The 14117-nt window shown below is 46.8% G+C and overlaps 1 protein-coding gene across 3 annotated transcripts in view; it reads right to left on the reverse strand.

The window, feature by feature from the left end:
* Positions 1-1426: 1426 nt before the first annotated feature.
* Positions 1427-14117, reverse strand: part of OTUD5 (OTU deubiquitinase 5) — a 36707-nt gene continuing 24016 nt past the window's right edge. For 2 of the 3 annotated variants that reach the window (XM_037821752.1, XM_037821750.1), the window contains exons 6-9: positions 12343-12546; positions 3094-3295; positions 2892-3005; positions 1427-2498 (exon numbers count right to left, since the gene is read on the reverse strand). In XM_037821752.1, the coding sequence (XP_037677680.1) occupies positions 2374-2498; positions 2892-3005; positions 3094-3295; positions 12343-12546 (645 nt within the window). In that variant the 3' untranslated portion in view covers positions 1427-2373. The remainder of the gene's footprint in view (positions 2499-2891; positions 3006-3093; positions 3296-12342; positions 12547-14117) is intronic. The other variant, XM_037821751.1, reaches the window with a different exon arrangement.

The raw sequence follows: 14117 nt of genomic DNA on the forward strand, positions 1-14117 counted from the left end.
CAACTGAAGACATTCTATGAGATGCACATGAAAAACCTGGACTCACCAGTCACACAGACAACGCTCAAAAAACAAACACACATGCACTGTCCCTTATTCATCTGACACTTACTAGGGTTCTGCTGCAAGCCTGCCAGGTCCTGATGTGTGTGTGTGTGTGTGGGGGGATAATATCAAGGATGCACAAGTAAGTGAAGCAGCATAGCCCTTGCCCAGGAAGTTGATAGTACAGTTACTGGGGAAGGAGGAATAGAGACATTTGTAGGTGAGGTGAGAATGGGAGTGGGGTCACACAGGGCTTCTAAGGAGGTAACCCTCTACCCCAGTCGTGAAACACATAAGATTGGTGGCTGGGGGGGGGCACATTCCAGGGAGAGGCCAAGAAAATTGAACAGAGTGGCAAGGAGAGATAGGCAGGGGCCAAATGGTGCCAAAGCTTCAACACTAGGATAATAAATAGTACCCACTAACAACTGAGCTCTCAAGATGTGCCAGGCACTGAGCCCAGTCACACATTATGTTGACCGTGTGCATTCTTTTGATGCTCACAACTAGAGAGAGCATGAGGTAGTAGACATTAATCACCCCTATTTTATAAACAGGAAACTTGAAACTCAGAGAGGCTAAATGATTTGACCAAGGCCACACAGCTAGTAAAGGCCTAGGAAGGTTTCAAACCACAGATGCATCCTTCAACAGACATTTGACCATTGCATTACAGACATCTCTCAGATACCCAGACACTCAGCCACACCATCACTTGCAGGGCTGGACACACATCCTTCCACAGAGACCCCATTACACACACACACAGCGATAAAGACACTTGAGAGAAAACCTGGGAGGCAGGCATCCTTTTTGTCTTGGCTTTACCCCAAGAAAGGGAACTGGGGACATGAAAAAAATCAGGGCTTGGGCCATTCCTCAGTTCTAAATCCCGGAGGTGGGGCAGGTGGGGGGGGGGGGGGCTCTGCCGCTTCCACCAAACTCAGATTGCTATGAAGCATCTATTGGTCCTTTCCAAAGCATTTCCTCATCAAATTATCACAAGGGAAGAACAAATATTTATGGTACAAGAGGCAGCCTAGAAAGTTGGAATGCCACAGAAAATTTAGTCTCTACCCTCGAAGAGCTAACATGCACTTGTTAGCTGTCCCTATCACACCGCCTAGGAAACAAGGTCAGGAGGCTGCATCCTGTGCCAGTACTGAGGGAGGCAGGGGTAGCAGACAAAGATGGAGCTTTTTCAGTGGTCACAGGTCCAGGTTTAAAACGTAGGGACTCAATCAAATATGAACAAACTCTACACACCCAGACAGATCCAACTGGAGAGCATATAGACAGCAGAGGGGAAGCCAAGGTCTACACCATCTTTTCTTCTACCCACGGGCCCACCCATCCACTGCCCCACATAGAACAGAGCCGCTCAGGGGAAACTGACATTTGGTTTATTGTGCTGAGGACGTTACAAATGGCGGATCTTGTCAAAACCTGCAGGGCATGGGTGCCCCATCTGCCAAGGTTGCTCCCACTTGCCATATTCCAATCCTGGGTGGTGGCCATGATCCCCAAAGATGCCCCCCATCCCAAGATTTCAGAGACTGGTGGTGGTAGTAGCACAGCAGGAACACAGCGAGGTCAGAGTTTCATTGTCCAAAGCCCGTATGACACCTGTCCCTTGCACCCCCACCCCGACTCACACCCTAGACCCTGCCCACCTCCACAGAGCTGGAGGCCAGAGACATCTCTGTGCCCCCTCCATGCCCCATGACCTGCCTGCCCCCAACCAAAGAGATGCCACCTTCACAGAGCCAGTGCTGTTGTCTAGATCATTTTTGATTGGTTGATTTTATAAGATAAAAGTACATTTTAATAAAGAAAAAATTCAACATTGAAGGCTCAGACATTCTTAGGGTACTGGGAAGGGGGATTTCCCACTCTCCCCACTCCCTGGCATCACTGTAGGGGCGGGTAACAAATTTTTCCGATCTTAGGAGGAATGGGGGGGCAGGGAGGCTTTCCTCTGTCTGAATGTCTCTTCCGGAGCTGCCTGGCTGCCAGTTGGTCTGTCTCTGTATGCCTCTCGCCTACCTTCGGCACCCTTGCCCAAGTCCCCTGTGGAATGCAGGGATGGTGCTGTGCGGGGGGCAACAGGGCACGTCAGCTGGCGGAGACAGGCGGCAGCGGTGGTGGTGGTGGCAGCAGCGATGAGAGGGGGCGCAGGGATAGGCTGGCCAGAGGGAAGTGGGGAAGAGAGGAAAGAGGAGAGAGGGAAGAAGGAAGAAGGCAAGAGGGAAGAAAGCCAGATGGGGTGGCACCGGAGGGCAGGAGTGGCAGGGGGTTGGGAGATGGTCTCTAGTCCCTGGGTCTCCATCAACTCTTGTCTGGGGGAGGGTCTCTGTGCACTTTGTTTTTCTTCATACTGTCTAGGTATTCCTGTTGGGACACTGCCAGCACCGACGCGAGGATCTCATCATCATCCCAGTCGTTCAGACCTGCTGGGGCAAGAGAAGGGGGAGAAGGATGATGTGGAGGTGAGCTCTCTCAGTCTGCCTTCTCCTCATCCTTCTCTGATCCCTGGCTCTGGAGAAATCCCATCCAAGCCCTTTATCACCCCTCCTCTCTGGAGGGCAGACAACCACGGAGCACAAAAACCCTACTCATGGCCCCTCTCACTTCTCTAGGAAGGAGGCTCACCTGAACTAAGAAATCCCACACAGATCCCCCTCAAGAGCACATCCCCTGGGCCTGAAAAACTCCCTCCAGCACCTCATTCCTCTTCTTGGGAAGATGGCCAGAGTTGCCAGAAACCCCATCTTCGGATTTACTTTTTCCTTCAGTTTCTCCCTAACTCCCATGTGGCTCCTGACCCCCAGTCAGAGGAGGCTTACCAAAGGCAGAGGGGGACATCTGCTGAATGAGGGCCCGGCACTCCAGAGCAGGGTAGAGAGACACGAGGGGGGATGTGGCCCGGTCAGCCCCTGATGAGAACTGGCTGCTTGTACCTGGGACAAATGGACAGTCAGAGGCAGGGCCTGGGACCTGGGCAGCTCCTCCTAACCCAAGGACTCTCCCTGTAAGCAAGTCACTGACCTGGCGCACAGGGCGAAGGAGGTTTGGCAAGAGCTAAGACAGTGCCTGGGGAAGGGGGCTTGATGCCCAGCTCAGCATGCAGCTCAGGGTGCTCAGGTGACGAGGCTGAACTCCGCTGCCTTGGGGACCGGCTGGTCCACTCCTCCAGGGCACTAGAGGCTGCTGCTGTAGCCGAACTGCACGTGGCGCTGGCTTTCCGGGGCTGTAGTGGGAGAGGAGGAGGAAGCAAGGACGGACACCCGGCACACCCTCCCCTGCCCCATTCCGGAATGCTCCCACCCTTCCCAGAATCTTGGCTATGATACAGCTTCTACATAGATCACCATCATTCCAAATAACAGAACAAACGTTATTCCAAATAACTCCCCATAGGACAAAGTTTAAGCTCCTTAACGTCTCTCTCTCACACACACCCTTACCCTACACCCTGCCCCAGCCAACCTGATGGGAATTCCTGTTATTTCCATCTTCAAAATATTTCCAGAATCCAAACACATCTCACCAGGGCTACTGTAGTAGCCTTCTCCTTGCCAGACCCCCTGCTTCTACCCTCACCTCCTAGACTCCATTTTATACTCAACAGTCGGGGGATCCTGTCAAATCCTGTCCCTCCTCTGCTCACAAACTTCCCATGGCTTCCTCCTCACTCAGTGTGAAAGCCAAATTCCACACTAAAGCCTACAAGGCCCTACCTGATCTGGGCCCTATCAAATCTCTGACTTCATCTACTACCACACTCCTTTGTTCAGCCACATTGGCCTCCTTCTATTCATAAATCACACCAGGCATGCTCCTGTGTCAGAACCTTTGCTCTGTTTCCTCTGCGTTCCCTGCAAGTTTTTGCTTAAATCTCACCTGCTTGGAGACCTACCCTGACCATGCCACTTAATACTGAGCATTCCCACCCCCACTCAGCCCTACTCATCCCCTTTACCCTGCTCCACAATTTTCATCCACAGCACCTCTTGGCTAATTTATTCATTATGTTTATCATCTATTTTGTTTCCCTCTGCAAGAAAGGATGCATCAACAAGGGTGGAGACTTGGCTGGCCTTGCTAACCATGTACCACATACACTCACCAATGTACCCCCTGCAATGTCTGTCACAGACCTTCAATAAGTATTTGGTGAATAATGTCCTCAGCTCTTACAACATCTACAATCACTCCAAACTCCTTATGATTCCCCAAATGCCTGTCTTCCCTGACATCTCCCTGCCCTAAAACTTCAACCTTCTGTGAAGCCTGACTAGAGTCCCTACCTCCACTGGCCTCAGAGCCAGGCTCAAGTGCCTCACCATCTGTCTGTCTCCCTCAATAGACAGGGGATAGTTAAAGGCAGAGGGGGCCAGATCTGATTTTACATCCTCAGCACAGACCCTGGCACACAAAAGGCACTGAACAAAAGTTTCTCTCTCGAAAGCATCCCTCACACCACAAAAGCTTCTTCTACACAAGTATTTGAGAGTTCCAAGGAACAAAGCCAACACAAAGGCCAAAATGAGGTATAGACCAGGCTGGAAGCTTCCTGCCTTCCCAGATGTCAAAACTACTTAACTTCTGTGATGGTTAGGTTCATGTATCAACTTGGCCAGGTGATGGTACCCAGATGCCTGGTCAAGCAAGCACTGGCCTAACTGTTGCTGCGAGGACATTTATGGCTGGTTAATAAACCAACAGGCTGGTTTATTAAATCATCAGTCAACTGGTTGCAGCTATGACTGATGACATCAACTAAGGGCATGTCTTCCACAATGAGAATAGTCAGCTGGATTTAATCCAATCAGTTGAAGACTTTTAAGCAAGACAGATAAAGGACCTTCACTTCTTCCACTGACCAGCAAAGCTTTCCCTGAGGAGTTTGTGGAAGTTGCCAGTTCATTTCCTGAGGAGTTCATCAAACATCTTTATTGGAGTTGCCAGTTTGCTGCCTGCCCTATGGAATTTGGACTCCTGCATACCCACAGCTGCGTGAGACACTTTTATAAATCTTATATTTAGATATCTCACATTGATTCTGTTTCCTTTGAGAACCCTAACTAATACAACTTGGTACAAGAAGTAGGGTGGTTCTTGAGAAACAGAATCTTAAAATGGGCTTTTACAATTTGTTTTCTACTCTGATTAGATTCAAAGGCACTAATGAATCCATTTCCAATAATCAAGATGGCACTGACAGTCCATGGAGTCAGATGGCAATGGAGATACGCAAAATAGCATCGTTTGATTCTCCTAATCATACTCTTGTACAAAGCAAGGCTCTGGGTGACAGTGTTTCCAACACCTTCACAGAGTTTTGCAGAATTAAGAGGTATAATGATGTTGGCTGGCTGCTCTGAGCTACGCTGGATAAAGTTGTAAGATAAAGGGATGAGCTAAAGGCTTCAAATTTAAAACTTAAACACCGAGAAATCACTGCCCTTCCCCCTACGTGGGATCAGACACCCAGGGGAGTGAATCTCCCTGGCAACGTGGAATATGACTCCCGGGGAGGAATGTAGACCCAGCATCGTGGGATGGAGAACATCTTCTTGACCAAAAGGGGGATGTGAAAGGAAATGAAATAAGCTTCAGTGGCAGAGAGATTCCAAAAGGAGCCAAGAGGTCACTCTGGTGGGCACTCTTACGCACAATTTAGACAACCCTTTTTAGGTTCTAATGAATTGGGGTAGCTGGTGGTAGATACCTGAAACTATCAAACTACAACCCAGAACCCATGAATCTCAAAGACAATTGTATAAAAATGTAGCTTATGAGGGGTGACAATGGGATTGGGAAAGCCATAAGGACCACACTCCATTTTGTCTAGTTTATGGATGGATGAGTAGAAAAATAGGAGAAGGAAACAAACAGACAAAGGTACCCATGTTCTTTTTTACTTCAATTGCTCTTTTTCACTTTAATTATTATTCTTGTTATTTTTGTGTGTGTGCTAATGAAGGTGTCAGGGATTGATTTAGGTGATGAATGTACAACTATGTAATGGTACTGTGAACAATCGAATGTACGATTTGTTTTGTATGACTGCGTGGTATGTGAATATATCTCAATAAAATGAAGATTTAAAAAAAAAAAGAAAAGAAAAATAGGGGAAGGAAACAAACAAAGGCACCCAGTGTTCTTTTTTACTTTAATTGCTCTTTTTCACTTTAATTATTATTCTTGTTAATTTTGTGTGTGTGCTAATGAAGGTGTCAGGGATTGATTTAGGTGATGAATGTACAACTATGTAATGGTACTGTGAACAATCGAATGTATGATTTGTTTTGTATGACTGCGTGGTATGTGAATATATCTCAATAAAATGAAGATTTAAAAAAAAAAAAACCAAAAAACTTAAGCACCGAATGACAGACGTAAAGGCTTCTACGTGTGGCCTGAAAGAAAATCTTATTTCCTGTGGCCGCAGACTGAGATTTCTGAAAACCAAACACAGACTCTCATTGTGCAAGTAGCATATTTACAATGTAAACTAAAATCTCAACCTTTCAGGGTGTCTGCTGTTAAAGTAAAGGCATTAATTGGAAAAGAATGGGATCCTGGAACTTGGGATGGGGACATATGGATTGATAATGGCAGTGAGGACACTGGAACCCCGGATTCTGCTGAGTCATTGTTAGATTTACCTGTGGCCGGCTGTCCTGAAGAAACAGCTCCCCCACCCCCAACCTCCAGTCTGCCCTGAGGAAACAGCTTCCCTACCTCCAGTCTGCCCTAAGGAGCCTGCCATCCAACTTCCACCTAAAGTGATTAACCCTTCAGTGCCTGCTAATCCTGTAATCACCTCCCCCCAGGAAGCAGCCCTCACTCCTCTGTCTGGAGAGGTTAATCCTGTTTTACAAGATGAAAATGCAACAGGATGTCCTGAGGTAAATGGCTTGAGGGATACTTCTAATTCTTTTCATGACCCAACCCCACCACCGGTCTTTGCTTCAAGACTTATAACTAAAGTCCCAACAGGCCCCGAAGGGTGAGGAACAAAGTGTGACCCATGAGGAAATACTCCAAAAGAACTGTATGAGTTTTCCAACTTACACAGACAGAAACCAGGGGAATGTCTGTAGGAATGGATATTAAAGGTGTGGGATAATGGTGAAAGGAATATAAGGTTGGATCAGGCTGAATTTACTGATATGGGCCCACTAAGCAGATATTCTACATTCAATGTTGTAGCTTGAGGTGTTAGAAAGGGCGTTAACACTTTGGATAGTTGGCTGAAACATGGATCAAAAGGTGGCCTACCGGAGGTTGAAATGCCAGAACTGCCCTGGTATAATGTAGAGGAGGGGACTCAAAGGTTTAGAGAGATTGGAATTATCATGGAAGACCTGTTCACACACCCCTGGAATGTCCAGAGGACACACCTTTTACTAGGACTGTGAGGAATAAATTTGTGACACTAGCTCCATCATCCCTGAAGAGCTCTGTAATTATCCTTCTCTGTAGGTAAGACATTACTGTAGGAACTGCTGCCACTGAGCTGGAATCCTTAAACACAATGGGGATAATCAGATCCCGAGTCTGCAGAAGCCAAGTGACTGCAGTTAATCGCCACAGACAAGGCGGGCATGGCTACCATAATGGAAAACAGGCTCAAAGCAGCAATCAAAATAATCTGACTCACAGAGACTTATGGCCTTGGCTAGTAGATCATGGAGTACCAAGTAGTAAAACAGATGGGCAATCGACTAAATTCTTGTTTGAACTATACAAGCAGAAGAATTCTAGGTCAACTAAACAAAAGTCTCCCTTGAATTATAAAAACAGAGAGTAACGGCCCCTTAATCAATTCCCAAACTTGAGACAGTTTACAGATCCAGAGCCCCTTGAATGAGAGGAAGGCTGGGTACCCTTGGGGAAGGACCCTGTTACACTGCCAAAAATTTACACTGTTAATCTTCCTCCCAGCCTTCCCCAGGGGGACCTACAGCCTTTTACCAGGGTAACTGTGCACTGGGGAAAAGGAAATGATCAGATATTTTGTGGATTATTAGACACTGGTTCAGAAGTGACATTAATTCCAGGAGACCCAAAACATCACTCTGGTCCACCAGTCCGAGTTGGGACTTATGGAGGTCAGGTGATCGATGGGAGTTTTAGCTCAGGTCCGTCTCACAGTGGGTCCAGTGGGTCCCCGGACCCATTCTGTGGTTATTTCCCCAGTGCCGGAATGCATAGTTGGAACAGACATACTCAGCAACTGGCAGAATCCTCACATTGGTTCCCTGACTCCTGGAGTGAGGGCTATTATGGTAGGAAAGGCCAAGTGGAAGCCACTAGAATTGCCCATGCCTAGCAAACTAGTAAACCAGAAGCAATACCGGATTCCTGGAGGGATTGCAGAGATTAATGCCACTCTTAAGGACTTGAAGGCTGCAAGGGTGGTGATTCCCACCACATCCCCATTCAACTCTCCTATTTGGCCTGTGCAGAAAACAGATGGGACTTGGAGGATGACAGTGGATTATCATAAGCTTAACCAGGTGGTGACTCCAATTGCAGCTGCTATCCCAGATGTGGTATCACTGCTTGAACAAATCAACACATCCCCTGGTACCTGGTATGCAGCTACTGATCTGGCAAATGCTTCTCAATAGCTGTTAGTTAGGACCACCAGAAAAGTTTGCATTCAGCTGGCAAGGCCAGCAGTTTACATTCATTGTGCTACCTCAGAGTTGTATCAACTCTCTAGCCCTATGTCATAATATTGTCCGCAGGGATCTTGATCGTTTCTCCCTCCCACAAGACATCACACTGGTCCATTATATTGATATCATGTTGATTGGACCTAGTGAGCAAGAAGTAGCAACTACTCTAGATTTGCTGGTCTAAGGTATTTCCGTGGCAGAGAATGGGAGATAAATCCAACAAAAATACAGGGGCCTTCCACCTCAGTAAAATTTCTAGGTGTCCAGTGGTGTGGGGCCTGTTGAGATATTCCTTCTAAGGTGAAGGATAAGCTGTTGCATCTGGCCCCTCATATGACCAAAAAAGAGGCACAACGCTTAGTTGGCCTCTTTGGATTTTGGAGACAACATATTCCTCATTTAGGTGTGCTACTCCAGCCCATTTACCAAGTCACCAGAAAAGCTTCTAGTTTTGAGTAGGGACCGGAACAAGATGAGGCTCTGTGACAGGTCCAGGCTGCTGTGCAAGCTGTTCTGCCACTTGGACCATATGATCCAGCTGACCCAATGGTGCTGGAAGTGTCAGTGGCAAATAGAGATGCTGTTTGGAGCCTTTGGCAGGCTCCTATAGGAGAATCACAATGCCGGCCCTCAGGATTTTGGAGTAAAGCTTTACCATCCTCTGCAGATAACTACTCTCCATTTGAGAAACAGCTGTTGGCCTGCTACTGGGCCTTAGTAGAGACAGAATGCTTAACCATGGGCCACCAAGTTACCATGAGACCTGAGTTACCTATCATGAGCTGGGTATTGTCTGACCCGCCAAGCCATACAGTTGGGCGTGCACAGCAGCACTCCATCATAAAATGGAAATGGTATATACGAGATAGAGCTCGAGAGGGTCCTGAAGGCGCAAGTAAGTTACATGAGGAAGTGGCCCAAATACCCATGGCCCCCACTCCTTCCACCTTACCTTCTCTTTCCCAGCCCACAGCTATGGCATCTTGGGGAGTTCCTTACAGTTGACTGAGGAAAAGAAAACTTGTGCCTGGTTTACAGATGGTTCTGCATGATATACAGGCACCACCCGAAAGTGGACAGCTGCAGCACTGCAGCCCCTTTCTGGGATGTCCCTGAAGGACAGTGGTGAGGGGAAATCCTCCCAGTGGGCAGAACTTCGAGCAGTGCACATGGTTGTTCACTTTGCTTGAAAGGAGAACTGGCCAGAGGTGCGTTCGTATACTGATTCATGGGCTGTTGCTAATGGTTTGGCCGGATGGTCAGGGACTTGAAAGGAACATGATTGGAAGATTGGTGACAAAGAAGTCTGGGGAAGGGGTATGTGGATAGACCTGAGTGGGCAAAAAACATGAAGCTATTTGTGTACCATGTGAATGCCCACCAGAGGGTGACTTCAGAAGATTTTAATAACCAAGTGGATAAAATGACCCTTTTGGTGGATACCAATCAGCCTCTTTCCCCAGCCACTCCTGTCATTGCCCAATGGGCTCATGAACAAAGTGGTCATGGTGGTAGGGACGGAGGTTATGCATGGGCTCAGCAACATGGACTTCCACTCACCAAGGCTGACCTGGCCACAGCCAGTGCTGAGTGTCCAATCTGCCAGCAGCAGAGACCCACACTCAGTCCCCGATATGGCGCCATTCCCCGAGGTGATCAGCCTGCTACCTGGTGGCAGGTTGATTACATTTGACCACTTCTATCATGGAAGGGGCAGCGATTTGTTCTTACTGGAATAGACATATACTCCAGATATGGGTTTGCCTTCCCTGCACGAAATGCTTGGGCCAAAACTACCATCCGTGGACTTACAGAATGCCTTATCCACCGTCATGGTATTCCACACAGCATTGCTTCGGACCAAGGAACCCACTTCACAGCAAATGAAGTGAGGGAATGGGCACATGCTCATGGAATTCTCTGGTCTTACCATGTTCCCCATCATCCAGAGGCAGCTGGGTTGATAAAACGGTGGAATGGTCTGTTGTTACGGCGCCAACTAGGTGGCAATACCTTGCAGGGCTGGGGCGGTGTTCTCCAGAAGGCTGTATATGATCTGAATCAGCGTCCACTCTATGGTGCTGTTTCTCCCATAGCCAGGATTCACGGGTCCAGTAATCAAGGGATGGAAACAGGAGTGGCACCACTCACTATCACTCCTAGTGATCCACTAGGTAAATTTTTGCTTCCTGTCCCTGCAAGCTTAAGCTCTGCTGGTCTATAAGTCTTTGTTTCAAAAGGAGGAGTGCTTCCACCAGGAAACAACAATAATCCCATTGAACTGGAAGTTAAGACTGCCAACTGGTCACTTTGGGTTTCTTATGCCTCTGAGTCAACAGGCAAGGAAGAGGATTACTGTACTGGCTGGGGTGATTGATCCTGACTGTCAAGGGGGAATAACACTGCAACTACAAAATGGAAGTAAAGAAGAGTTTTCTTGGAATACAGGCGATCCCCTAGGGAGTCTCTTAGTACTACCATGCCCCGTGATTCAAGTCAATGGAAAACTGCAACAACCCAATCCAGGCAGGACTACCAATGGCCAAGAAACTTCAGGAATGAAGGTTTGGGTCACCCCACCAGGCAAAGAACCATGGTCAGCTGAAGTGCTCGCTGAGGGTAAAGGGAACATGGAATGGGTAGTGGAAGAAGGTAGTGATAAATATGAACTACGGCCATGTCACCGGTTATAGAAACGAGGACTATGATGACATGAATATTTCCTCCTTGTTTTGTTATGAGTATGTTTGTATTTATCTCTAAAGCAAATAGCTTTACTTTCTTCTCTGTCTTATCCCCTTATCATATGACATAAGCTGTATTGTTCATTTTGCTGTATATAAGCTAAAGGAAATCAATTTTAAGAGTTAATGTCACCCAAGGACTTGCACCCTATTCCGGAGAGATTTAATGTGTTTCCAGTAGTACACTGCACAGCAGAGTATTGTTAGGTGAAATATATGTCTGTTATTATTCTCTACTTAAAGTATGGTTTTAGGAGATGTGTATAACTGCCAAGTTGACAAGGGGTGGACTGTGATGGTTAGGTTCATGTGTCAACTTGGCCAGGTGATGGTACCCAGCTGTCTGGTCAAGCAAGCACTGGCTTAACCGTTGCTGTGAGGACGTTTGTGGCTGGTTCATAAACCAACAGGCTGGTTTATTAAATCATCAGTCAATTGGCTGCAGCTGTGACTGATGACTTCAACGAAAGGCATGTCTTCCACAATGAGAGAATGCAGTCAGCTGGATTTAAGTTGAAGACTTTTAAGTGAGACAGAAGAGGACCTTCACTTCTTCTTCGGCTGACCAGCGAAGCGTTTCCTAAGGAGTTCGTCGAAGTTGCCAGTTTGTTTCCTGAGGAGTTCACTGAATATCTTCATTGGAATTGCCAGTTTGCTGCCTGCCCTACAGAATTTGGACTCGGGCATACCCACAGTTGCATGAGACACTTTTATAAATCTTATATTTACAGAAATCTCTCACTGATTTTGTTTCCCTAGAGAACCCTAACCAATACAACTTCTTTCTGCCCATATGGGGCCAGAGCATGGGAAGTACTGGGTTCTCAAGCAGACCAGGGACAAGGACCATGACCTACCTGGCTGGGGCCGCGGACCTGGCGGGCCTGTTTCTCCTGATCCCGCAGCCACTGCAGGTAGGATTCCCGAGCCACCTGCTCCTCGATGGCCTCATTCGTGGCCTCCCAGTCTGTGGCCCGTTTCTTGTCTTCCAGCATCTGCTGTTCAATCCATGACTCCTCTGATGTTTTTATGGCATTCTTCATCAGGGACTGCTCTGCAAACTGCAAGAGAGGGGAAGAACAGAGATGTAGGTGACTCACAGAACCTCGGCCATAAGCCAGAACTGGCTCAGGAAGGCAGGCCCAAAGACCCCAGAGAACAGGAGACAGGAAGGCAGGTACTCTGGCTAAAGGCCCCTGGAGCAGAATGCCTATTCATCAGAAACTGGGAGAAAATAGGCTTGGGATATGGGACGTATCATTCCCAATTCCTGCACTCACAAACACTGCTCCCAACCCCAAAACACCTCAACTGATGCACTAAGTCTGTGGAAGACAGGTGCTCTCCTGCCTAGGCCTTGGTTTAGAAGCCCCACCAACTAATGACTCAGTTTCACAATGCCGAGACCTTCCTCACATACGCCCAGGTGGGCCAAACAGAGTAGATCACCTGAGAAGTTAGCTTTGTGTGCATGGGGTAGAAAGAGTCCAAAACTGCTGATTTATCATCTCATTTTATGCATTTGCCTTTTAGATCCTGAGAAGTAAAAAGCGGAGCTACAAACCAAAAATACAATAGCACTGGCATTTATATTTGCCACGTGATTACCCTCACCGGAGATCTTTATTTCTCCATGTGGCTTCAATCTATTGTCCTTTCCTTTCAACCTGCTGAACTCTCTTTAGCATCTCTTTTAAGGACATTCTAGTGGTGACGAGCTACCTCAGCTTTTATCAGGGAATGTCTTAATCTCTCCCTCATTTTTCAAAGACAGTTTTGTTGGATATAGATTTCTTGGTGGGCAATTTTTGTTTTCAGCACTTTATGTCCTCCTACTGCTTTCTTGCCTCAAAAGTTTCCAATGAGAAATCAGTACTTAATCTTACTGAAGCTCTCTTATATGTGACATGTTTCTTCTCTGTTGGGCTTTCATAATTCTCTATCTTTGGCATTAGACAGTATGATTATATGTCACAGTGTGGGTTTATCCTGTTTGTGGAGTTTGTTGAACATCTTGGATGTGTATATTCATCTTTCATTAAATTTGGGAAATTTTCAGCCATTATTTCTTTGAATATTCTCTCTTCCTTCTCCTTCTGAGACTCCTACAATACATATATTAGTATGCTTGAAGGTATCCCACAGGTTCCTCAGGATCTGTTCATTCTTCATTCTTTCCCTTCTCCTCCTCAGAGTAGGTGATTTCAATTGTTTTATCTTCAAGTTCACAAATTCTTCTGTCAGCTCCAATCTGCTGCTGAATCCCTCTAGGGAATTTTTAGTTTCTGTTACTGTGGTCTCGTGGTTTGGTTCCTTTCCATAATTTCCATCGCTCTATTGATATTCTTTGTGTGTTCATCTATCATTTTCCTGGCTTCCTTTAGTTTTTTGTTTTCTTCTAGCACTTTGAGCATATTTAGGGACATTCTTTTCCTTTGGTTCTTTGTTCATGTTAATTCCTTTAGCTCTTGGAGTATATGTAAGACCATTCTTTTAAAGTCTTTGTCGGGTATGCCCAGGTCCGGTCCTCCTCATTGATGGCTTCTTGTGTTTTAATCTTTTCCTTTGCCTGGACCATCACTTACTGTTTCTTTGTATGTTTTGTAACCTTATGTTGAAACCTGGACAGTTT

The sequence above is a fragment of the Choloepus didactylus genome, chromosome X (assembly GCF_015220235.1).
Source record: "Choloepus didactylus isolate mChoDid1 chromosome X, mChoDid1.pri, whole genome shotgun sequence".
NCBI lineage: Eukaryota > Metazoa > Chordata > Mammalia > Pilosa > Megalonychidae > Choloepus > Choloepus didactylus.